This window comes from Coturnix japonica, chromosome 2 (genome assembly GCF_001577835.2).
Source record: "Coturnix japonica isolate 7356 chromosome 2, Coturnix japonica 2.1, whole genome shotgun sequence".
Lineage (NCBI taxonomy): Eukaryota > Metazoa > Chordata > Aves > Galliformes > Phasianidae > Coturnix > Coturnix japonica.
Genome location: NC_029517.1, coordinates 35,120,875 through 35,146,302, shown reverse-complemented (window position 1 = coordinate 35,146,302; position 25,428 = coordinate 35,120,875). Strand labels below are relative to the sequence as shown.

The 25,428-nt window shown below is 38.8% G+C and overlaps 1 protein-coding gene across 2 annotated transcripts in view; it reads right to left on the bottom strand.

Annotated features, from left to right (window-relative positions):
• LRRC3B (leucine rich repeat containing 3B) overlaps positions 1–25,428 on the bottom strand; it is a 57,292-nt gene that overhangs the window by 8,732 nt on the left and 23,132 nt on the right. The window contains exon 2 of one of the 2 annotated variants that reach the window (XR_001553153.2): positions 4,073–5,692. Coding sequence is in view for 1 of the 2 variants with exons in the window: in XM_015854002.2 (XP_015709488.1) it covers positions 4,751–5,530 (780 nt within the window). In the remaining variant the exon portion in view is untranslated. Of the gene's footprint in view, positions 1–4,072; positions 5,693–25,428 lie in introns of those variants that run through there. The other variant, XM_015854002.2, reaches the window with a different exon arrangement.

Genomic DNA, 25,428 nt, shown 5'->3' with positions numbered 1-25,428 from the left:
CCTCTCTCCTCTGACTCCATGCTGAAGAGGCCCTGTTTGATCTCATCTCCTATGAAAACCACCTCACATTCCTGATTATCTTACTGCCCTTCTTCTCATCTTCTGTAGTTCTACATGACAGATTTTTGGAGAAGAACTTGAAATGAAAGCAATGTTCTAAATGTGGGTTTCACACAGATTTTATGCAGTGGCTTGTAGCGCTCCTCAACTGTGGTACTGGGTGGTATATTCCCCTTCTAATAATTTCTGGTGTTTATCATTCAAAGCCTTCTTCCATATCATTTGTCCAAGCTACCCAAACTGCTCTTCCAGTAACCAGATTAGTTCTTGGTCCCTACTAAGATATTATTCCTATTTCTGGTGTGCTTGGAAAAAAAAAATCCCTTATTGTTTTGTTTGTTACATTGCCTTTATATCTAATCCTACCACAATTTATGCCCCACTTCTACCTTCCTCTTATAGATTTCACTCCTACAATTTAATGACTATATTTTTTATTCCCGAGAGTCTCATTTACTCTTGTTCAGCAATGCTAGCTTCTTTTTCCAAGTGTAGAAGTAGAATGACACTCCTTTTAATTGATTTAGATTTATGTTGTTACTAAGCATCATACAGAAACATGCTGCAAGACTCCATGACACCATTAAGCATTTTAGCCTACAACTAATCCTGTTACTAAACCTTTCAAATTGACATATACTGTGGTGGATATTCTGCATGGCATCTCTTTACTAGATCAGAACTTTTACATTTCCTCACTGGTCTTCCCATCGCTGTATGCTGTGTGTGTACTTGCAGTGCCTCAGTAGCACTGTAATACTACGCAATTAGTTTGTCCCTTCAGAGAGAATCATGAGGACAAACACTGAATGTATAAATAAAACTTTATAAGTATCAGAGCTGCATACTCAGAAAAATGCACATAGAAAAGAGACGCTACAACTGAAAATCATTCCTTCCTCAGCAATGCATACTAAAAGATCTTCTGCCCATCAGGAAATTGTTTCTCCTCAAAAGGACTGGTCAACATGTCCACCCACTACTAATGCTGTCTGTTTCCTCCTTCCTGCTTTGGACTCATGCAGGCTTACTTGGAATAAAATCTGCCCCTTGATGAGGAGTCCATGGCAGCATTGAGCTCAGTGAAAACTGCTGCAGGGAGGGCAGCCCCTGAAAGTTATGGCAGTGCTGATGCAAAATGTTGCTACTGAAGAACCACAAAGTTTGGAAAAGGCCTCTAAGATCATCTAGTCCAACCATCAACTTGGAATTGAACATAAAAAATAACTTCACAAATTATAACCACCATGCCACTAAACTATGTCCCTCAGTGCCACAACTACACATTTCTTGAACACATCCAGGAACATTTCCCAGGGCAGACTGCTCCAATACTCCATCACTCTTTCTTAGAAGAAATTTTTCCTAATATCCAACTTGAACCTCCTCTTGTGTAACTAAAGGCCATTATCTCTTGTTCTTTCACTGTTACCTCACAGAAGACACTTAAAACATAATATATTTTAATAAGGAAGGTATTTTTACCTAATTCCACACAAAGCTGAGAACAGAATAAAAGCAAAGATTGAGTAAATATATAAAATATATAGAATAAAATACTAGTCTAAAAAATGCAGCCCAAATGCACCATCGTTCTTCTCACCCACAAAGCATAGTTAATGTACAAAATTAGTAGAGAAAAAGAAGAATTAGTTTTAAGGAGAATCAAGCTGAGAGAGGTATCTTTAACCATTTGGAAACAGAAACCAGGACTTTATTTAAATCAAGAAAGTGAAATCAATCACATTTAAGCTGTTGAACTCTAGCCCTGCTTTTTCTATCAGTCACTGTGTTATGCATTTCCTTCTTTATTTTCTGCCATATACAATCTCCTGTGACTATGGAAACATCCAATTCCTATCATCTGTATTTATGTGCTAAGATATCACATCTAGAAACAGACTGATTTGCTCAATTTTGAGTGAAACTGTTTTGGAAAATAACCCCTTAAAATGTTACACCATCAAACCTTAAAAAGCTTTTGCCAATGACACACAGAAATTTTGGGCAGAAAGTTGTGCAATAAACATGATAAAAACAAGTATCTTCTTAGTCTAAAGTTTTCTTTTTTTTTCTGCTTCTTTTCATTGAAATAAACAAATGTAACTCAAATACTTGAGTTGTTGTGAATACGGGCACTACCAAGTCCACATAGCTGAGGCACAGTGATTTAATTCTTTTCCCTCATCAGCTAAATTCATCTTGAGGAGTTTGCATCTACTGGCTATCAGAGCACTATGTTGATTCTTAGATTTTAAACAGAGATTTCACTACTGGCTTTAAAAGAAAAGAGAAAAATATGTGAAGAGATGTTTGATGGGGAATCTACAGAAGAAAATCAATACACCCAGAGAACTGATATGAAACCAGCCTTTGTGAGCCATTCTACAAAGTACAGCTGAACTGGGTTTAAATTGGTTTCAGTCAGGATTTATAACACCTGGAGTCATTAGCTCAGCTGGTGCGAAACAGTACTGTCCAGTAAGGTCCTTATGAACCATGTGAAAGAGGGGAAAAAAACAGAAAAACTAAAAATCTTTTGGTGTCTCAGTCAATTTGGGGGAGTTGTTCATTTATGTTTTAAATAAACCCTGCTTGAAAACAAATGTCAAAACCTACAAGTGGCAGACTCTCAAGAATTTTGTAAATGTTGCTATTTAAGTAATTTTGTCCAAAATTTCTGGAGGAATTCCTGTACTTAGTTGTGAACAAAGAACACTGAGTTAGCACCTCCTGTTCACTCTCTTCCTCTATGAGTTCCCCCGCTTTTTCAGAATTAGTACACCAGCCAAGACCCAAAGTGCCACTTGAGCAGCAAAGCATAGAAACAATATAAATTTTACCCTGAAGGTGATTTTACAGAAAATAAGAGAATTATATCAAGGCGTGAACTTGGCTCCAGCTCTACAGAAGCACCACAGACATGTGTGTGTGTCCTCACACAGAGATGTCCTACTGGACAAGGTTTGGTATGCTGTCTGTACAGTAAAACATCTTGTCTGATTGATCTCTTGAGATTCACATTTGTATTTATCCCAACCACTACTGGCTCCTGCAAGAGGTCATGCAGAGCACTTCTGCAGCAGTGGAAGATTTGCTAAGACAGAGCATGAAAAACTGATCATATAAAATGTAAACTTAACAAGATGTGTAACCACCAGCCCGCGTTCATCGTGGAAAAAATACTAATAATAATAATAAAGAAGAAAAAAAAAAAAAAAAAAAAAAAAAAAAAGGGAAAAAAAGTCCCAATTGTTTCAATGCTTTGTAACAAATCTTTTTTTTAATAGTTCTCCTGAACAAAATAAATAAATAAATAAATAAAAATAAACAACCATGTACCATCTAAAATGTAAAAGATTACACCTTCAACAGAAACCTTCTGATAATCTTATGGCAGATACTACATTGGATTATTATTTTTTTTTTAAATGTAAGTCTGTCCTTTAAAACTTATTTTTGCAAAGCAATATTTTGTACATTTTTAAACACATACTGCTACAATCCATTTTTCAGTGTAACCTAGACTAGATCTATAGGGACTGAAAAATAAACATCATTTCATTATGTTGATAAAGAACATGAGAAAAACTGTGAATTTGTTCCTTTCATCTGTGAAAAAAAGAAAACTATCGTATTGCTAAAGACAGAAGGGCTTCAAAACAAGCATTTTATACTCAAGGCTGAGTTAACATCATTAGCTTGCTACTTCGCTAATCATTAATCCATAAAATAATATAAGAATAATTTAACACACAACAGAATATGCTCAGCCTACATCTTCATTTCCTTTGTTCAGACTTTTAAAAAGATGATGCCACTTGGAGTTACGAGGCCATATACAGATTTTTTAAATGAATTTTTTACATTTTTTTCCCATCACTGTCAGTCCTTCAGTTTGAACAGTATGACTAAGTTTGCTTTTGTCATCCTGCTGTCTCCTCCAGTCCTCAGGACACCCACTTGAAGCTTGTGGGTGTATGATGAAAACTGTCCCCATTTCCCCACTTACCTCTCATTGGTATCCTGAAATGTTTCTCCTTCATCTTGGTTTCTGCCCAGCACTGCTGAAACACCCTCCAGGTTCCCACACAATTTTCCATCCCTTTCTCCTGAACTCAAAGCACTCCGCTATCTCCATATCGTATCCCTCTGCTATCACAAGGAGCAATCCCAAAAATCAGCTGCCATTCACCAGCTCTTCACGTTGTGCCCTGGGGAGAGAAGTGCCTTTTGGGAATTCTCTGCTCTTGTACTTCTCATAGCCCACTTCATCATCACTCTCATCCTCCACCTCACAAGCACTGATCATTTCCCAAGGTGCCCTGGCACCAGACAGATTTCTGATCAATAAATAACTCTCTTTTACATGGTTCAAATTTACGCTTTTATTTGTCGTTACTTTTTTTTTTTTTTTTAAATTAAAAAAATAAATTTCATTATTAAATAGTGGAATGGGTCTAAACTAAGGTTTACATATTAATTCACTTGCTTTAGAATACCAGAGAAACAAGTAGAGTATACCGCCCAGACAAAACTCTCGGTTAGAAAGCTCAACAGTGGCGTAATTCAGTTAAACGGGGAAAAAAAAAAGTCTTAATGTTTACAATGAATGTTAGAAGTAAACCTCTGGTGTTAGTGTCATCCAAATCTAGTTTCCATCTCAAAGACAGTCATTGTATTCGGAATACTATACCACAGTGCTAATGTCATCAGCTTCATCTGGTTTCTTTTGCCTGCTTGGCAGGGATTTCAAGTATTCAAGGTGCCTCCTTGCATCCTCCTGATTTTGCCGGACATAATAAACCACATATGAGATCACCATGGTGAACCAGCCGAACATAGTGACCAGCATGGCGTAATCAGTAGTTTTTTTGGGAAGGTTACAGAGGTCAGCATCATTGGCAGCATTGAGGAATGGTCTCCCAGCGTGTTCATCCAGCACAGAGGTCTTGCAGATGACATTGTTGGCTGTCTCATGATTGACGGCCATACTCCTCAATACCTGCTGCAGCGTGCAGTCGCAGTGCCATGGGTTGTTTGCAATCCTGGCTCTGGCCTTTAAGTTGTTGAAAGCGTTTTTGTGCACACTTTGAATCCGGTTGTCGGACAAATCCAGAGTCTGCAAAGTTTCTGCCACCCCTTTGAAGGCATGTTCATCTATAAATTCAATCCCGTTTTTTGATAAATTGAGGACTCTCAATTGGTGCAAATCCTTAAAAATTTCATTGGGGATAGAGGTTATCTGATTGGAGTCCAAATAAAGTAAGACTGTTTCTGGCGGAAGATCTCTGGGTATCTCCTTGAGGTTCGCATTGCTACAGCTGACATTTAAACCTCCGGAGTGAGAACAGAGGCAGCCTTTTGGGCACATACTGGCAGAATGAAAGCACAGTATCATGAGGACAAAACTTTGTAAGAGTAGACACATGGAGAGGGAACGAGTTAACCAAAGGTCTACCAAATGCATGCTGGGGTGTCAGCATAATCACACGACCATTTCTCATTCAGCCAACAGTGGTGGGAAAGGATCGGCAAAGCTGAAGTGTGGTTTCATTTTCTTCAGAGGGATTAGTAAAAATTGACTAACATGTGAACTTCCTCATGGTCAATACTCTTCTTAAAAACACGCCTGCAAAGAAGAAGAAAAGTTTCTTATACCATAAACTCCAATCTCAACTTTTTTCTTTTTTTTTTTTTAAAGAAATAAAATGAAGTAAAAGTGAAAGGCAACACTGCAACACTAAATAAGTGATCAGCTATCCTATCAGTGCAACAGAGTATTTATTCAACTACCTCTCATTAGTATTAATATGAGTTTAGTTCATAAATCCCTGAGACATTTTTAGGAGGATAGACTACACTCAGTAAAAACTGCACTGGTTTAGGCTTTAATACTTACTGGAGGAGGTGCTGGTTTTGTTTTTTGTTTTTTAAACCAGATTTCTAAAACATCCATAAAAATAAATCACATTTTCCCTTACTAATATAGGGGATGCATTAGCAGGAGTTGGAATTTGAATCTCCAGAAACAGTGACAGGTAAGCGAGGCAACAGTGGTGGATAATGTGAACTTATCTCAAAAAAATTTATGTTATTTTTGGTCCAAACCAAAATATCACAGCAGGGAAATATTTTAACTATATCCATAACAATATCATCAACAAATCAGTAAAACAAATAATATTGGAAGATACCACAAACATTCATCATCTCCCTGTTGCCTGCCCATTTCTTTCTTGCTGCATGCTCATTTCCTGTACCTCTCAGTATCTTGTGAGCTACTGTTGAGACCCACAGAATTCACTTACACCACTAGTTTCTTGAAAATTTTCTTTGCATTTAAGATAGAAAGAAAGAAATGTAGCCTTGCCAAAAACTCTCATCCTCCCCACACTAAATAATTCTCACACAAAACTATGTGCAAGCCAAACAAAAAAAAAGTTATTCATGGCATGTAATTTTCTAATAGAACACATGAAAAATATTGTTTCTTCTCCTCCTTGCAAGTTGGCTTAAAAATAGTAAATATCCAGAAGCTTTTCCATTTTCTTCTTTAATTGGAACACAAATACAGAAGTCTGAAATGCTGACCTATAAGGTTTCAAAGACAACCTCATTTATTTTTTCCCCTATTATGGTAAACTACAAATTTCTAACCACAACAGGTCCATTTGTTTTCATGCACATGCCCCCTCTGTCTTTGTAGCAGCTTGGATATTTGCAGCCTTCATGTTGTATTTACATATAAATGAATTTTTTTTTTTTTTCTAGCACACAGCGTAGTCTACTGAAAAACACAATCCCTGCAGGGAGGATGTGTGCAATTCTATAGGAAAAAATGAAGAAATTGTATTGCAATCATATTTGCTTGCAGAATTCACATACTAACTGCAGTTCTGGCACATCACAGAAATACGGATTAAATGTGTCACAGAGTACTTCAAACCTACAGTTCAATTTTTGCTTAACCCTTCTTGATGACTGTCAGAATGTCAGTAATTCTACAGGAAAAAAATAATAATCTTAAGAGTATGCATATTATGTGCAGCTACTTCATTTCTATGGTTTGGGAATAAAAAAAGCCCACCTCTCATTGCAACTCCCCATATCACTACTTGTCATTTATTTACTGATCAAGAGTGAGATTGCCCTAGAACATAAGCAGAAAGCTTATGCTTGGGCTCTATAGCATGAAGGTCCCCTACCCTGAAATTTCTTTCTTTTCTTAAATAGAAAGGAAAATAGCAATTTCTCTTGCAGAGTTAAACTTAGCAATGTAAAATCATTACAAAATTATCATGTTCAAAAGCTGAACATGAAGAGAAAAGGGAGCAGCATCTCCACAGTCAACAGAGAGCCCTTAAAAAACAGGCCTCACAAGAATGAAAACCGTTGTGCTGGGTGCCATTTTTCCCTGCAGCTCTCTGGTCAATGCAGTGGCACAAATTCAGATCAGACGGAAATCTGCTACTGAAGGAGACAAGCTACAGAAGTTGTTTTTTCCCAGCCTGCCCAAAAGTGCTAAGTACTTGCTAAAATGTGCAGCCCATTTGGAGGCCAAGCTGGAGGCGGCGACAGTTCGCTCTGGCAACTCAGTGCTGGCAATCTGCTTCACCTTCCCACAGCCCAGGGTGCTGCAGCAAAAAGGGCTGTCCCCAGGGAAAACAGCACCTATTTTCTTTTCCCTTCATGTTTACGGATCTCACTACAATGCTGCACCAAGAGAATAGAAGAGTGGTCCATCACAGAAGTAGTAGGCATCATATCATCACCTACTACTTGTACACAGTGGCGTTCCACCAGTGATACTGGGAGTCCTACTGCCAGCATAGACTGAGGTAAAAGAGCAAAAAGATGCAGTTATCTCAGATGTTTAATTCTGCAGAGGCATAAAGATCCTGCTGTTTTCACCAGACTGTGAGGATTATGCATCGTATTTGCTTTTTTACAGGCTAAAAATGAAGACTACGGGAACCGTGCTGAAAAAAATAACCCAAATGATAGCGTTTTAACACTGCATCTTTCTACATCTATACCAGCACCTTTGTTAGCATAAGATAGTATCAGTGACAGTTATAAATGTATCAGAATTAGCTTGATGAACTTTGAAGGCTTTGATCACAATAAGTTCCTGAATAGCCAGACGTGAGAAATGTAACACTGACATCTCTGCTACCAGACTTGAGCTTTTCTGCATAACAGTGTTCATTAATATTATAAAAGTGTGGGAAAACATTCATGCACCAACCTAAATTACACCACAGATCCTGCTGAGACCTCCACAGCAAATGTAATGTGTCAAAGATGCCTTATGCACCGAAGAAAATGTGTGATGTCTTCAGCCCAATGAAGACAAGTGAAGCTCTTTTTCTTCAACATATTAATGTATTTAGAGTGGAAAGAGTAGGATCATTACAGACTGAGCAGGAAAATGTTTAATGAAGCAATGCCTCTTCATAAGAGAATACTGACTAAATGGGTAAAGAGGGAGAAAAACTCCCACTGTTTTAAGTTGTTAAAAAGAGCAAATACAAGTTTAAACCCGTAATTAACAGTCTAGTCAACAAAAACTTTGCTGAGAAAGAATAAAGCTCAGCAAATTCTCAGTAAATTAACTGGAAACAATCCAATGAGTCTGAGCATCAGTCAAGGAAAACAGAGCTTTTAAAACTTCCATAATCAGAATATCTTATCCCACATCTGTGGTTTGAGATCCACTATCAAATCCATACCGAACACATCCTTTACTGTCAGGCATTCTACCAATATTAACATGAGAAAAGAGAACTAGGATCTGACCTTTAGCAATGCTAAAAGGAAGATTTTTGACTTCTGGAGCATCTATCACATTTTCTCATCCCAGAATGCATTAAATAAAGAAGAAGCTAATGGATATTGGAATAAAGACAGGAGATACATAGCAGACAGGAAAATTAAAGACTGCAGAAAGAGATGGAAGATAGAATTACAATAAACATATGAGTTAGTTGAAAATCTGTAAATAAAGAAAAAAAACACTGAAAAATTAATTATCAATTACATAAAGGCGCAGGAAAAATGACAGCAATGCTCAAGGACAGATAACAGCATGGCATAGAAAGATATTTTGTGTACATTTCTAAAATACAAGTAGACACATAGAAAACTTGACATATAAGTCAAATACTGCAGGGCAATAAAACTCCAGAGTGCAGGTGACACAAAAGAACTTTTTACAACCTTGCTATTTTAACTGTCTTTTTTTGGGGGGGGAGGGGGCAATCCCCCATGGCCATTCTGTACAAGCATCTAGCAACGTGGGAAAATGTGCTTTCCTTGAGGATTTCAAGATGTGTACATTTGATTTTAACACACAGTGAGTTTTCAACCAAAGCCCCAGGTGTTAGGTTCTTGCAGATGTCTGCCTTTCAGACAAGCAAAGCGTATAAACATATCTTGTCATCTGAGTGCTTAACATCTATGATATTACTAATTCAAGTATTCAATTAATAACTCTTCGCTACATAAAATTCAGTGAGGTAAAGAAGCATTAGTGCTGCTGGATATCCATCTGGAAATAAGGGCCTGAAAACTTAGCCAAGTCATACAGAAAGACCATGAAAAGATTAATTTAAATATAATTCATGCCACTGTGTCTTCAGAGCAAGATATAGGAAATCGTACAAACATCACAAAGAACAGCATAAAAGTGACACTGAAACAGATTGAGAGGTTTTGTTTACGACAGTACTAAGACAGCAAAAAGCACAATAAGATATCATATATATTGCTAAAGATGGTTCATCACATCTATTTGACTGATAACTGACTGGGACAGTTAGCTGCACCTGCCCCTTGGAGTCATATCCCAAGAACAAGAGAGTGGAGCCCTGCCAACGGGCAAATAGCATCCCTGTTATACAAGAAGTTTTATCCTCTCCAGAGACTGCACATGATTACAAAGGTATGACAGGGTTACAAAAGAAAAACAAAAGGCAGAAGCATGCAAAGTGCCTCGTGTGAGAAGAGGGACTGCAGTGCTGTCCTAAAAACATGAGTGATGCTAGGGTCAGCTACCACAGTACTGGGCTCTGTGGGAAGATGAGGAGGGCAAAGGAGTAAGGCAAGTTTGTGGAGTCGACTCTGGGAGCACAGTATGAAAGGTAGAGAGCATCGTAGTCAGTCACTCACAGATTTTTATGTGGCTTCTAGGGTCAGAAAGTCTGGCTACAAAGGGTTTTCACTGCTGATCTCTTCCACCAAGAGAGAGCTCCATCTCAGGCATGATTATCTGTGTGGATTCCATAAGCTAAATTAAGTCTTCTTTGGCATTTGAGCAACTGCACAATCTTAATTGTGTGCCACAAAGGTTAAATGGCACACACATCTGACTGTGAAGGAAATTCACTAAAAGCATTTTCTTTATCAGAAATGTGCTAGACTGATCTCTCCTCTTGTCTTCAAAACTGGATTCCCTGATGAAAAATATTGCATCTCTCATCTCAGCAATGTCACTCAGGTCAGTGCTAACAAGATGTGCTCAGCATCTGGGGCTAGCTTGTAGTTGTTACTACTGAAGGTGCCAAGATTAGAGAGGAATTTCTTGTTGCTGGAGTTTATATGCTTAAACCAGGAAGAATGGAAAGCGGAAAAACAGAAGCCAGCCGACCAACCCCAGGAGGTGACTTGTCAGCTGTGTCATGATTGCACTCAATCTGTTTGATCTGTCACTTCTGAGCTCCAGAAAGAACAGTGTGGAGAATTAAAAACTATACAAGCCTTTTCTACAGACCGCTTTTCTTAGTTATCCATTAAGATAAACTAGAATTTTGAATAAATATTAAAATTTTACAACTAGAAATCCATTAAAAGGGAACATTGTTTTATCTGACTTCCAGTCCACTACTGAGAAATTTTATAGGTTTGAAATATCTGACACTATTATTACAATTTTCTTCAAGACACTGACTGCCTTGGTATTCAGAAAAGACACGCTCATTGATAAATCTTGTCTCTTACTTCTCTATTAAAATGGGACATAAACTTGCCATATCGAATACCCTTGCTTTAAGTCAGGTTTATCAAACTACCCTCTGACAAAACAAATACTCTTTTGAATGAATTGTTTTCCTTCAACTCATCTTCCTGTGACACCAGTGTGTTTGTTACAGCATAAGCACAAACCAGTCATACTGTCCACATGTATTGATAGCTGTATTTTATGTCTTTTTATTCCTTTTTCTCTTTGACAATTAATACAGACATACACTAGCTTATGTCCAAATATATTACTTTGCAATTAGTATTAACAAGACAGCCATAAGCTGGAGTCTGGAGGTTAAGATTCAGAGATAATTCCCCTATCCAAGCAGTCTAATTTGCTGAAGAACTGAGGCCTGATCGATTTTACCCAATTTTACTGAAAACAAAGATATTTCTCAACAGGGTCTGTGTACATTGAGGGACATCCTGCCTGGCTACTCTAAGTACAGAGCTGGAAAGCAAGAATAACTGTGAGCTGGAGTTGAGCAGGAGCCACAGGACAGCATCAAACCAGGGAGAAGCCAAGAACTGCCCGCAAGGTGCCAGGTGACCTAAATTCCCCAAAGAATGTCTGTGGCAGGGGAAGTCTTTCAGGATCTCAGAGCATGCCACAATGAAATCCTAAGTCAGTAACAGAAAAATGAATAGATGCCAACAGCAAATGAGGTGGGGAATGGGGGTGCAAAAGATCACCGATTCAGTGAATAATTGAAATGCCATGATTAATCAGTGCGAGCCTGAACTTCAATTACAGAATGGATTCATCATCTAATGAAACACCAAATGTACTCAAGCTATAATGTTCTCCCTCAAGACAGCACTTGAAATGCACATCAATATTTTGTTCCCCAAAATCTTCCAGTGAAGACATCTTTCTAACAGCTGTTCATGACAAGATGTTTCTAGTGACAGAGCAAATAGCATAGGCATAAGTTTATGGATCTTACAGCTCTGAATATTCTCTCAAAACAATTACATAGTGATAAAATGGTTAAGGAAAGCCAAAGGAACATTTTAAGCTGTAATTACTTTCTGATTGTGAGATCACCAAATATATTACTCTTTATTATAGATTAACAGCTTACTTAATTATACTGTGTGGGCAAATGAATCAGCACTTTAAGATTGATGAGTTGTACACATGGTAAAATTGTATTTGACTTTTCTCCCTTTTCATCTCAAGTAAAAAATTATTTTATAACTCTCTGACGATAAATAATTATGTGAAGCTTAGCAGATATAAGAACAGATTGGCGACAAAAGAAAAATATTATCAGTTATCTCCTATCTTCCCTGTGATGCTTTTCTTCTGGAAGTTTTCTGTGACAACAGATTCTTTGGAATCAAATTTGATATGCTTGATAGAAATTAAAACAACAGCTGTCAGGGATGCTTTTAGCCCTAACAAAGTCTGAATACAGTTTTACTCTTCCACTGTCACCATTCCTTGATTTAACTCTTAATGCTGCCCACTTTTCTGAGTTTTCACCTGCATCATCTTCAGATGATTTAGACTACAAAAACTCTCATTCTTTCCTTGTGCAATACACTGCTGATAACTATGAACAACATTCTGACTGCACACCTATGCTGTCAGAAAAAGGAACCAAAACATTCCATACGCTTCTAGTGTGTTTGAGTGGCAACATGAACTGAAAAATGAAAAGCAGAAGATATAAGCTGAATATCATCAACTGTTGAACATCATTCATCTTTGTATTTGCAAGAAATCAGCATGATAATCTACAAGTGAATGAAAAAAAAGGCCTACTCTTCAGCAAACACCTCTGCAGAATGGATTTGTTTTACCACTACATCAGGACATGAAGAACCATATTACAGATGATTAACGTAAATGCTCCAACACAGACAAATAATGATCTGATGTGTTCTCCAAAGCCCTATAATTTGTTTCTTGATTAATTATTCTTCTGCATTACACTCAAAACTATTGTTTAGCATTTAAGATCATATTCTATCCACTCTCAGTCACGTTTTCTGTGACATCATTAAAACAATTCTGTTCTAGCAAGAAAACCTGTTCCAGGAGTAGCTAAGCCAAAACTCCAGATGATTTAAACTAGGAAAAAACTATTAGGAAGGTTTAAAACAATATAAATATTTCATCTTCTTCAGGTAAGAAGATTCAGAATAAAATCTGTTCTAAAGCATGGGTATGAACTGAGTGGACTGGTGCTTTTCATGGACAGGCAATGAAGCAGGCTTTCAACAAAACTGATAGAATCCAATGGAAAATGTTTTCAAAACAGATGGCCAGTTTCACAGTATTTGCTGATCTTTTTTATTCTACCTAACCAGATGAGGTTTAACAAAAGCAAGTGTAGAGTCTTGCACATAGGGAGGAACAATTGCATGCACCAGTAAAGGTTGGGGGATGACCTGCTGGAGAGGAGCTCTGCAGCGAGGGACCTGGGCATCCTGGTGGATGACAAGTTGGCCATGAGCCAGCAGTGTGCCCTTGTGGCCAAAAAGGCCAATGGCATTCTGGGGTGCATTAAAAAGAGTGTGGCCAGCAAGTCGAAGGAGGTGATCCTCCCTCTCTACTCTGCCCTGGTAAAGCCTCATCTGGAGTACTGTGTCCAGTTCTGTGCTCCCCAGTACAAAAAAAGACAGGGATCTCTTGGAAAGAGTCCAGCGGAGGGCCACAGAGTTGAAGGTGAAGGGCCTGGAATATCTCCCCTATGAAGAAAGGCTAAGTTAACTGGGTCTGTTTAGCCTTGAGAAAAGATGACTGAGAGGGGACCTGATCCAGGTCTATAAATATCTGAGGTGTGGGGGGCAAAGTGGTGAGGGCAGACTCTTTTCAGCAGTGTGCGGAGACAGGACAAGGGGAAATGGCCAGAAACTGGAGCATAGGAAGTTCTGCATGAATGTGCACAAGAACTTCTTTACAGTGAGGGTGATGGAGCATTGGAACAGGCTGCCCAGGGGGGTTGTGGAGCCTCCTTCTCTGGAGATATTCAGGACCCAGCTGGACGCCTACCTGTGCAGCCTGGTGTAGGGAACCTGCTTTGGCAGGAGGTGACTCGATGATCTCTGGAGGTCCCTTCCAACCCCTATGACTCTGTGATCTTATAAAAGAACATGGTCCAAGAGGAAAAGTGCCATGTTCTGACTCTACCCAGTAGCTCATGATGGATGCTCCTTCAGCTCAATTCCACAGTACCATATCAGAGCAAATGTCTTGATCTCATGATAATTACACTGATCACCTCAATGATTACCAGCATAATCAGTGACAAGTCTTGCAATTTAATCTTGATAACTGCATCTGGTGACTGCAGATGGTGTCCTTGTCCAAATGAAAATCTCATTCTTACTTTGCACAGTGTAACAGAGAAGTGTTATCAGAAACTTACAAGCCTTCAAGGTACTATCTTGCAAAGACAGGCAAGATTCAGATCGTCTAGAGACTTTTCTACTTTTAAGGGTACTTATTTGTTTTCTGTAAACTGTTATCTTCAGGCTCACTTAGAGGTTCATCCAAACATTGCTGCAGTTTACCAGACAGTGGGAAGAGAGAAGCTGTAATTAGGCTGGGGAAACTGGGCTGATAATAAAGTCAGCAAGGCAGAAATAAGCCTGCAAACCTGAAGGGACCATTCAGCAAGGAACATGCTAGCAGCTCTGTAAAGCTGACAACAGTTGCACGAAGCATCCAGCAAGACAGCTGCTGGCTGCTGATATCCAAGCACTGGGGAGCCCTAGAAGAAATAAGATGTGTTATAGACTTCAAAATAAGACAGTGAAGGGAGGAGAAGAATGAAGCAGAGCATAACTAAAAGTTGCTTCTCTCTGCCATAGAAAAGGTCTCCAGGAACTGCTACGGGTCACTGCAGTCGAAACCACATCTAAGGTAAGGTACCTCAAAAAGAAATAGAGACGTGAGCAGGGACAGTGCCATAGAGATAGTTTAGCATCCATTTCCACATATCTTTGTTGCTGACTGAGATCTGTTTTACCTTAATGTCTCAAACCACAGGAAACCAAGGCTGTTTCTTTCCATGCACAACTGCCCTGTGTCAAAAAAAAAAACAAAAAAAAAACCAAAAAAAACCAAACCAAACAAACTGCAATAATCCATGGCACTAGGAGTCTGCAAGGAAAATAGCTGCGACAGTAGAAGCTACTAATAAAATGAAACAATATGATTAACATCCCTAAGATGAGACTACAAATAAAAGGAACATACTTCCAGAGCAATTTTTCTGTAAGAAAGTAATCTGGAAGCAGTGGTAAGAAACCACAAGCTAAATTAGTTGTAGGGGACAGTGCTTTAGAATAGCACCACAACAGATATTTATTCATCTCCTTGTGCTTTGAAATATGCTGGGTGTATAATAACAGGACATCCATGAGGCATTCAAAAGTAGATAATCTCATTAAAAAATAAAAGTAGCATTTTTATATAGAGAAATCCTGTAGTGTTTGAAATTTCCAATTGCAAATTCTTCAAGTGAAGGTTAAATACTGCAATACCACAGTGTTTTAACACCAAAAGTAGTTAAATTCAACAAATTTCATAAAACTGTGAAAGAGAGTGTAAGTATGGAATAATTATTATCAATAAACAATTAGGCAGCTGTGAGATGGCATTGAAATGACCTTCTGGAATCAAGTAACATACTGAGTTAACTACAAGCCATTTGGGCTTGCTGAAGAAACAGTTTGATCGGTGATGCTGGTTTTGCTGGGTCAGTGGTTATTCAGCTGGCACAACTGACTTGCAAAGCTGAGAGAGCAAAGAGCACATCTGCAGCAATGCACAAATACATACTTCATGTTTCTGCACTAAAGATGTCAAGCAAAGTATCATAAACCTCTGCCATATCAAACCACCCACCAACAAAACCACATCCTCACTTTTAATATTTTAATCCACTAACAGCTTCAAATAACTATCATTTCTTTTTCATCAGCTTGCCAGAGAAGCATATCTATTTTCTTTCAACATATGCAATAGTACCAGGCTAATAATAGATTCCTATATTTAGCTATCATTGCAGCTGTACAAGCTGAACATGCAACAGTCTGGAAGAGTTAGAAATGGAGCTTTTGCATTTCTGTGAAAGCAAGGCTAGCAGCTTCTCATCAAGACCCAGAGCATTTAGCTCTGCTGGCTTCCATCAGCATTAGAGCCCAAGGAGAAGGCCAGCTCACGCACAACCTCCACAGCTGCGTTTCAGCTGAGGATCTCCCAGGCAAGTGAAGTCTAGCAGTGGAAAGCTTCAGTGCCATTTGTGCTGGCAGCATTTCCCTAATTAAGAGTTTAAGGCCAGATGGAGCCATTAGATCATCTAATCTGACCCCCTGCCTATCCTATGACGTGCTGTTTTACCAGTAAACTCCATATTGAGCCCAGTAATTTAGGTCAGACTAGAGCATGGCTGAAGTGAGGAGATTGCCATGTGCACAAGGCAGTACCTCTTGCACCAGGTGTACATGTACCATCCCACACCAAGTGGTAACAGGATGCCTTCAACAGAGACTTCACCCAGAAAATTCACTTCCACCAACACCTGCTGTAATAGCTAAACATACTTCTCCATCAAGAAATTAATCTAGCTGATACATCTGCTCCACTAACACCTAGGCAGTAAGCAAGAATAACAGCGATTTCAAAAAAAAAGAAAAAAAAAAAAAAAAAAAAAAAAAAAAAGAAAAAAAAAAGGCTATATTGAAAGATTCTGTTTTGCTGCTCATCAGAAACATTTGATTGCTACCATTTGTCTCCAGATGAGAACAAGAACACTGGTTGTTTTTGTGATGTGCTAGTGAGTTACCTTAGGCCCTCGGCTGCCATTAAAGGACTCTACAGATTACGTGTTCTAACTAAGCAACAATCAGTATGTCTTCCATCCTAAATAACTGCCTCAATCCTTCCCAGGAAGTCAGGTAGAATTCTTTTATTTTTTAAAATCATGTAGTATTTTTTTTAAGTCATAAAAACTTGCAGTCTACGTTTCTCTTCTGAGGATGTATGATCATAGGAAGTTGATATGACAGCTTGACACGGGAGGCTGAAATCCTCTAAGGGTTCTCTGACCCTTACTCAGCAAAGTATTGAGCCTGGCTGCAACCCAGCACCTTGGTGAGAGGCAAGCCTTCAGAGTTCAGGGGGCTGAAATAAAAGTTGTTTATCAACAATTGCTAAATAATAGGAACAGCTCTAAAGAGAAAATGGATTGGCATTTCTCAGTGGAAATAAACACCAGCCTTTATCAGACTTGAAATCTAACTGTGCTAAAAAAACAAAACCAAGACACAGCTGCTCAGTACTGAGTGAGCAGAGATTTTCCACTCAGACAGTCATTCTTCCCAAGGAAAAAAGAAAATGAAGAAAGAGTCAGAAGAAAGCACTGCAATGGCTGCCTCCAAGATGAGAACAAAGCATAAAAGTCATTTATTTTCTAAGGGAGGAGAGGTCTTTATTAGCAATTACTAGAGCACAACAGGAAGAGAGTCAAACTCAGTTCAATAAAACTCTTATTTTAAAGACAAGAATGTATCAGCTTTCTGTGTGTCCCCACAGAGTTTACACAGCCAAGTTGACTTTGGCAAAGCTAACTGATACAAAAAGCAAGGGTTGTGAAGAAAAAAAATCTTGATTAGCTGGGCAGTGATCCAATGAGCAAGACACTGGGGGCTGCAAGTTCACAGGTGAAGAAACTCACAGAGAAATAATTTATAGTAAACTAAGTTAGGTTGTGATAATGAAATCTAAAGACATGCAGGGCATGATTTATTTTACTAAGGCTTTTTAAAAAGGGAGAACCAAGCAGAGGCAATAGTAGGGAAAACTTAACTCCAGTTACAGTTGGTAATGGCGCTGAGAAACTTAACTTGATGTAATTAGAGCAGGAAAAAGAATTCAGGATTTTTTTTTTAAAAAAAACAAACAAACATGGCCCCTCTCCAGCAAGCTTGAAGCCCTAACACAGCACAGATGAGGAACTGCTACCTCAGCACGGGCACTTGATCACTGCCAATCCCTTATCCACCAGCACAGACCAAGAATGGAAAACCCGAATGGGAAAAGCCTGTTTAACAGCAGCAATCCTCTCACAGGTCACCAGAAAGCACTGGCCATAGAGTGGCTCTGTGCCTCATCCCTGAGGGCTATGCATGGCTCCCCAGCAGATGATAGCTGGCAGCAGCATGGGCTTGGCTCCAGGTGGGAAAGGTTGCAATGCTGTTACGTCTTTGACTGTACCTCCTGCCACCCACCTGCCTTTCCCTGCTCACGCTGTGAGAAATGGCAGGAGGGGAGAGAAAAGTGCGAGCCACTTTATAATGGATGAATGCATCAGTTTCCAGGAGGGAGAAAGAGAGAGTAATGAAAAAGTGTTAATATTAAAGTAATAAAGCTTATAGCCATTTTTCAGCCCAAAATGTGTAACACCATAAAACAATGCTTAAAGGCACTCACTTCTGTTCCAAACCAGCTGCACGGTAAGGCACCCTGCTATTAGCACAGAAGTTGTTTATTACCATTCTCATTTCAGTCTGATTCCAGGAGAGTCATAAAACTGCATTTTTTCACTCACTACAAGACTCCAGGTGGCCCTGGGTTTTCTTTGGTATGCCAAGTCTTGTTGTGTCACCTGCAATCCCTGCCCAGTTGCTAATCCATTCATTTCTAACAAGATGAATAAAAATCACACTGGATGAAATGAATTTGTCCCCAGCGCTTTGTACACGTATTCTGTTCTTCTTTCATTCCTGAAACAGCACATCTTAGTGAGATGTGTTTAGAATAATTACAAGAGTGGCTTTGTCTGCCAGTACACATCTCATGCATCCACACACTCCCTCAAAACATTCTGGTTTGTGATAAGTGAAACATCGCTAGTTCCTCACCCACAACAACTTCTAAAAAAAAAAACCAAAATGTGGAGAAACAATGAAATGTATCAGCAGAGCAGATAAGTAATGGGTATTCTTTTAAGAATCTAAATCTTCCTCTATTTTAATTTATGCTTTCCATCACAAGAAGCACTACACTGCTCATTCCCCTACCTCTGAGTTGTCATAGATGTAGTACCACAGTGTTCCACCAACGCTGGTCCTTCCTCCAGAGTCTGGTTCGTATCTGAGCACCTCCTGCACTTCTGAGTCCTTCCCTTCTTGCTTTCAGTCAGCCAAAGGCACCTTCCAGTTCCACCCTGCCCCTCCTTATTGATGGTGAAGGTAATGGACCAGTTCATACGTGATAAAACAATTTCACAATGCAGTGGTGGCACACACACTTCTAGTGCTAGTCAGGATATGGTTCAGGAACAGTTTTTCTGTGTCCCACAAGAATGCTTACAGAAAATGTTACGTTTTACATTTCTTGCAGCTGCACAGAGAATCCTGTCTTTGCAAACCATAATGTCGAACCTTGCAACCTTTGCTAGCCTGAGGAACAGTCTACTATTAAGCCTCAGCTAACACAGCGCTGACAACTAATTTTCAAGCTGATTCATGATAGATAAGCTGAATTTGAAGGTAGACAGCGTCTAGCAGACAACAGCAATGTTACAGCACCCCTAGGGCTCTCATAATGCTCTGCACTCCAAAGTGCTTTCCTTTGGGAGACGCTGTGTTAGCTGAGGCTTAATAGTAGACTGTTCCTCAGGCTAGCAAGGAGACACTTGTAGCCACAGTACAGGTAAGTCACTGCATATTGTAAATGTTGGATGCAGACCCTCATCAACAGCACTCCTTCAGACCTCAGCCCATTTCTGTGCTATACTCTTCAATCGCTGGCTTCTTGTTATCAGTTGCCCTGCCCCCTTCAAAACAGTCAAACATTCTCTCCAAAATGAGTCTCTAGATAAAGGAAAAATCAACTACCTTTGCAAAAAAATAAAACAGCAGTTGTTTTTCTTGAAAAGAACAAATACAAGGATATGCCTCTTTAGCATGAAAGCTGCACAGTCTCAACTCTAGTGGGAATATTGCTCAGTAAAGAAATCTCTGGAGTTATAACAACTCATCCCCATGACATGCTACACTGAATAGGAAGAAACAAATCGAGGTGGCTTTGGGATGTTCACAGCCATCAGGAGGTGAAGACCCAAATGTTGTGCAACTTTTACTACAACATTAACCCACAAGACCATTACTTCATTCTGAGTTACCTTTATGGTAGCACAAACAACTTAATGAGTGATTAGTTCTCCATCAATTATTTTAACAGCTGTCTTAATAGCGCAGTCATTTATTTATATATATAAAAAAATACTTGACTTCTCTTAGAATCAGCCTTAGTAGTAAGATGAGAGAAAAAATGTTCTATTTAAAACCTGCTGGTAATTATTTTATTTAAGGTTAGTAAAATTTTCCCCAGGCAAAATTATATATTCCACATTTTACTCATTAACATGTGCAACTCGCTCAAAGTTTGAGCTGGATGAAGAGAAAAAGAGAAAAAGAATTTCACAGCCTTCCCTTTACAGTGACACATTTTCACTTAAGTCATTTCTTAGTCCTGCTGCATTTTTCATAATGTTTGTATCGAAGGTGTTACTGATATCTCAATGGATTTTTCAGTGTTATTGGAATACATGTTTTCTCATAACAATGAATTATATGTAAGTCACATTCTTATTGAGACAACTTTTAAAACAAACAAACAAACAAATAACTTTACAAAAATTTAGAACATCTGAGAGATAAACCAGTGTAAAATGCCACAAAAAATGCAAAATTTCAACCAAAATGCAAACTTTCAATCTTATCTGTATTTTCCCCTCTCTCTAAAAAGACTACTTTTTTACTTCCATCTGTAGCTTTTAGTCAGCCCTCTTCAAAACAAAAGGAAATTGCTTCTTCAGTGCTTTGGAGGTCACAAACCCCTCATGTAGGAGAACAAAGTGGTCCTGTTTACTGCTGCTTGTCTGGACTTGGGCTCAGAATGTTAGCAGTGATCAGAAGCTGAACTTTGAATGGATGTGGTGAGAAGGGGATGGGATATGTCTGTAAGACAAGATGCTCAATACAGGTTATATTGTTAATATCCTAACATGAAACAAACACACACTGCAACTTTGACTCAACAAGTCACCTTAACAACAGAAGATGACATGCTGAGGAAAGAAAAATAACTTCTCTACATAACACTGCCAGCAGAAAGCAGCCCAGAAAATAGCACAGCTTCTCTTGGGTCTGATTATCACAACACCCATGATCTTCCACTGGTTTTGAGGCAGTGCCATGGTTCCCACTCTGCACACAGGAAGAGGAGTAAATCTGGTAGGCCGTGCCAGGCTGAGTTCTCATTGTTGTTCAACCCACTGAGAGCTGCTGGGTTGTTAAGGAACCCTGAGAAATGAAAGGGATTTTAAAAGTCATTATTAATCTAAAGCTGATGGAGCCATGCTGGAAGAGCAGAGGAGATTTGCCAAGGATGGGCAGCCTCTCAGCTCTCACACCACTCAGTGGGAATGTTCAGTTCCTCCTGGGCTGACTAACCTATGCTTCCCACCAGCAGCACACACGCAGCAGGAGGGGGATGAGCCATGCCATCCGCCCCCGTGAGCAGTAGGATTGCCAAGTTGCTGCTGGGCCTGGAGCTTGTCAGAAGTGGGGAGCCCAAACTCTGCATCTGTAGCATTTCAAGGCAACAGCTCAGGGTCCTGCTGAGCTCAGGAGCTGTCAGGGTCCTGCTGAGCTGGAAACAGTATCTTCATGTTTTTCAGGTTTTCTTTTTTTCTTTTTCTTTCTTTTTTTTTTTTTCTTTCTTTTTTTTTTTTTTTTTTTTTTTTTTTCTTTTCCTGCTTGACAGAGAAATACGTGTAGACTGGGACTCTTACAGCCATGCTAGCTTAAATAACCCTGCTCAGGTACAGATGACAGCTCTCGACTGCAACAGGAACATGACTACAGACTAATCCACCTCGCTGTTCTGACACATTCAAACTAGCTCTGAAATCCCTGCACTGCCTGTACTTGCTCGGTTACATGCCTATATGCAGCCTAGCTTGCACATAGCCAGGTCAAGCACAAGAGAGGGAAGTGCACACAAAAAAATCATGTGATGAAGACACCCTGACATCAGAGGAGAATAAAGCTCAGGAATGTTTAATCAAACTGGACATGAACAAACCCATGGGCCCTGATGGGATGCCTGGCCCATCTCATGGAGTCAAGAGAGAAGTGAACATTATTTATCTTGACTTGATGGAACTGAGGACTTGCAAAAGCTGCAGTCAGCAGCGCAAAGTTCAGCTGGAGTCCAGCCACAAGTAGAGTACCCCAGGGGTCAGTAACAGGGATAGCATCATTTAGTGTTTTTGTGAATGAACTAGACAATGGGACAGATTTCTCTGCAAATTTCCTGGTGATACAGAACTGGAAGAAGCAGTTGACAGACCAGGTGGATGTGCTGCCGCTAAAAGGCAACAAGCACAAACTGAAATACAGGGAATACTACTTGAATACAAGAAAATAATCTTTTTCTTTTACTATGAATGAATAAATTTGGAACATGTTTTACAGAGATGATTTAGAATTTCCATCTCTTGATCTATTCAAAACCTTGCTTGTCCTGAGCAATCTGCTGCAGATGCCCCTTCTTTGAGCAGGTAGGTTGAGCAGAGCAATAACCAGAGGTGCCTTCCAATCTGAGACACAATGTAATTACTTTCCTTTACATTTGTAAGAACGAAAATTCAAGGGAAAAATATATGAAGTATATAACTTAACACAGAGATAATTCTAACTTATGCAGCACAACATTTAAATCCTAATGAAAGGCTTTTATTTCCTGTTTATGTTATACATAGTTGTACAGTCTGTGTTGTCTTTACAGAAGAGACGCACTTCACAGGGTGCCTTCACTTGAAACAGGGAATTATAAGTGCATACTCTAAAAGCAGAAATTGGATGTATATGTTTTATATTACTTTTCTGGGTTTACAAAATATCTAACCATTGAGCAGTTTTCACTATGAATTGTGTGGGCAAAAACTACCAATTAAAGCTGTTCTGTTTTTAGAATATTAATTGTAAGGCACATGGTGGAAAACATTAATTAAAATTGTGCTGGTTTCCACAACAGTGCTCCTTAAGAAATGCATATCTTACCAAACAAATGTTGAAGGTACAGAATTATTGCTTGGTGACATTATACTGTAGAGCAAATTAGTGGTCCTCTATATAGCTTACACCAAAATGTAAACCTAAGGACCAAATCTGTAAATATTTATTCATTTATGTCACAAAAATTGTAATCAACAAATTGATAGAAGTTAATGAGTTGATAATATGGTAATAGCCCCTAATAAGTGAGAATACACATGCACACAAAAGAAAAAAAGGATCTGGAAATTCTTGAAAGGAGATTTTAGAAACGACAGCAAGTCACACATGGCCAAACTTCTGGTAAACAAATTTTTATAAACCTAATGAACCAGTTAACTGACATCAATGCATTAAAAACACTAATTTGAGTGCCTCCTTTCAGACAATCTGTTTGAAGAATGTTGCCAAAGGAAGGGAAAGAGGAGAGAGAAAGAAGAGAGAAAAAGAAGAAAGAAAGAAAGAAAGAAAGAAAGAAAGAAAGAAAGAAAGAAAGAAAGAAAGAAAGAAAGAAAGAAAGAAAGAAAGAAAGAAAGNAGAAAGAAAGAAAGAAAGAAAGAAAGAAAGAAAGAAAGAAAGAAAGAAAGAAAGAAAGAAAGAAAGAAAGAAAGAAAGAAAGAAAGAAAGAAAGGAAAAAGGGAGAGAAAGGGAGAGAGAAAAAGGAAAGGAATGGAAAATTAAATATAAGCCTTTTGTACAAAGCTTTTTGGCAACAAAATGACACTTAACCAGAAAACAAGCAGAGATTTTAATTCCATTTTCTGCACCCAAATTACAGAACAAAATCCTATCTAGTTTAATTAATTGTTATTAGTTTTAAAAAGTCAGCCAAATGGATTGTAACAGGAAATACATTTTTCCATCCTTCATTTACAATCCTGTCATGGAAAATTTAAGGCCAACTTGTGTCCTTCTACAGAAACAGATGCAATATGTATCAAGGGAAAAGAACAACTCCACAGAAACAAGCCATTGAGGTTTTCCCTGAAGTCTCCTGGTGGGTTTCGTAGCCTTAAAAGGAAAAAAGGCTTTTTATCCTGCTGGTCTCCAGATTGCCAAACTGAAAATCACTGGGTCTGACTTCTTGTCTTGTGACTGCGTTCATTGAAGGATTCTCCGTGGTTTTCTCCTGCTGTCTTCCAGTGAAGCCAATATAATTTATTTCATCTCCTGGTATCAGTTACATTTTCTACCAGGACATTTGCTTAAACTAGCAATCCTGGTGGCTCCCAGAGCACCAGACACTGAAGGTGTTCAGGTACTCCAAACCACTGGAGAAGCAAGAGTTATTACCTCTGCTCCATACTTCTGCAGGTCCAGATGATCTGCATTTGAGAAGGGGAGTGGCAATGCTGACCAAACCAGGGAGAGACTTGTGGAAGAGGATGATCTCATGAAGGCTACATGATGGGACCACGTAGTTAATGTTTTGGGGAAAAAAAAGGCATGATCTTAATTTCCAAGTTTGCAGTAACAAAAATATGTTTAAAATTAACAAAAGACTGACAGCAGAGAAATTCCTTTTAAATAATTGAAACAATTTTGGTTTAAGTTCCAAGGCAACAGGTTTAATTTCTATTTTTTGTGGATGCTGAGTAGGAGTTCCCTTAGGCACAAAGCCTAAAAAAGGCATCTTTGCGCACAACCATTGCCTCATAGTGTGAGCAACCACTGCCTGCTGCTGCTCATGGTGGGAAAGGGGTGATGGCAAGGAAGCAATTAAATACACAATTCCAGGTAATCATCATGTGGCAAGATGAGGCTGCTCTTTACCTATCACATCTGACAATGCAGATTGGTACAGGAGTACAAGTGAATTTTTATTTCTTTTTTACTTGAGAGAATTCTTTCTAACCATAATGCTAGAATGCTTAAGAGTGGTTATTTGTAATTTTTCCCCCAGGGCTTCATACTTTTTTCTTAATATTTCTTTCACCACAAAAAAGTTCATTCTCTTCTGTTCAGCCTCATTACTTTGACCAACAGGATTAAGTCCACTTGAAAACCTATTTTCTGGACAAATGTTCTATGTTTTTGTATGCTAACCTCTCCCTCTACTTATTCCACTTTATAGTATCTTCACTTTATTTGACAGATGAAAAGAAAAAATTGCATGTGGAAAAAATAATGTAGAAAATAACCCTGAAGGAAATTATTTTAGAAAGGTACAAAAGCAGAGGGAACATATTTATTTATGTAGAGGAAAAATACAATTGAAGTATGTATGAGAATAAGAAAATAATGAGTTGCTCTGAT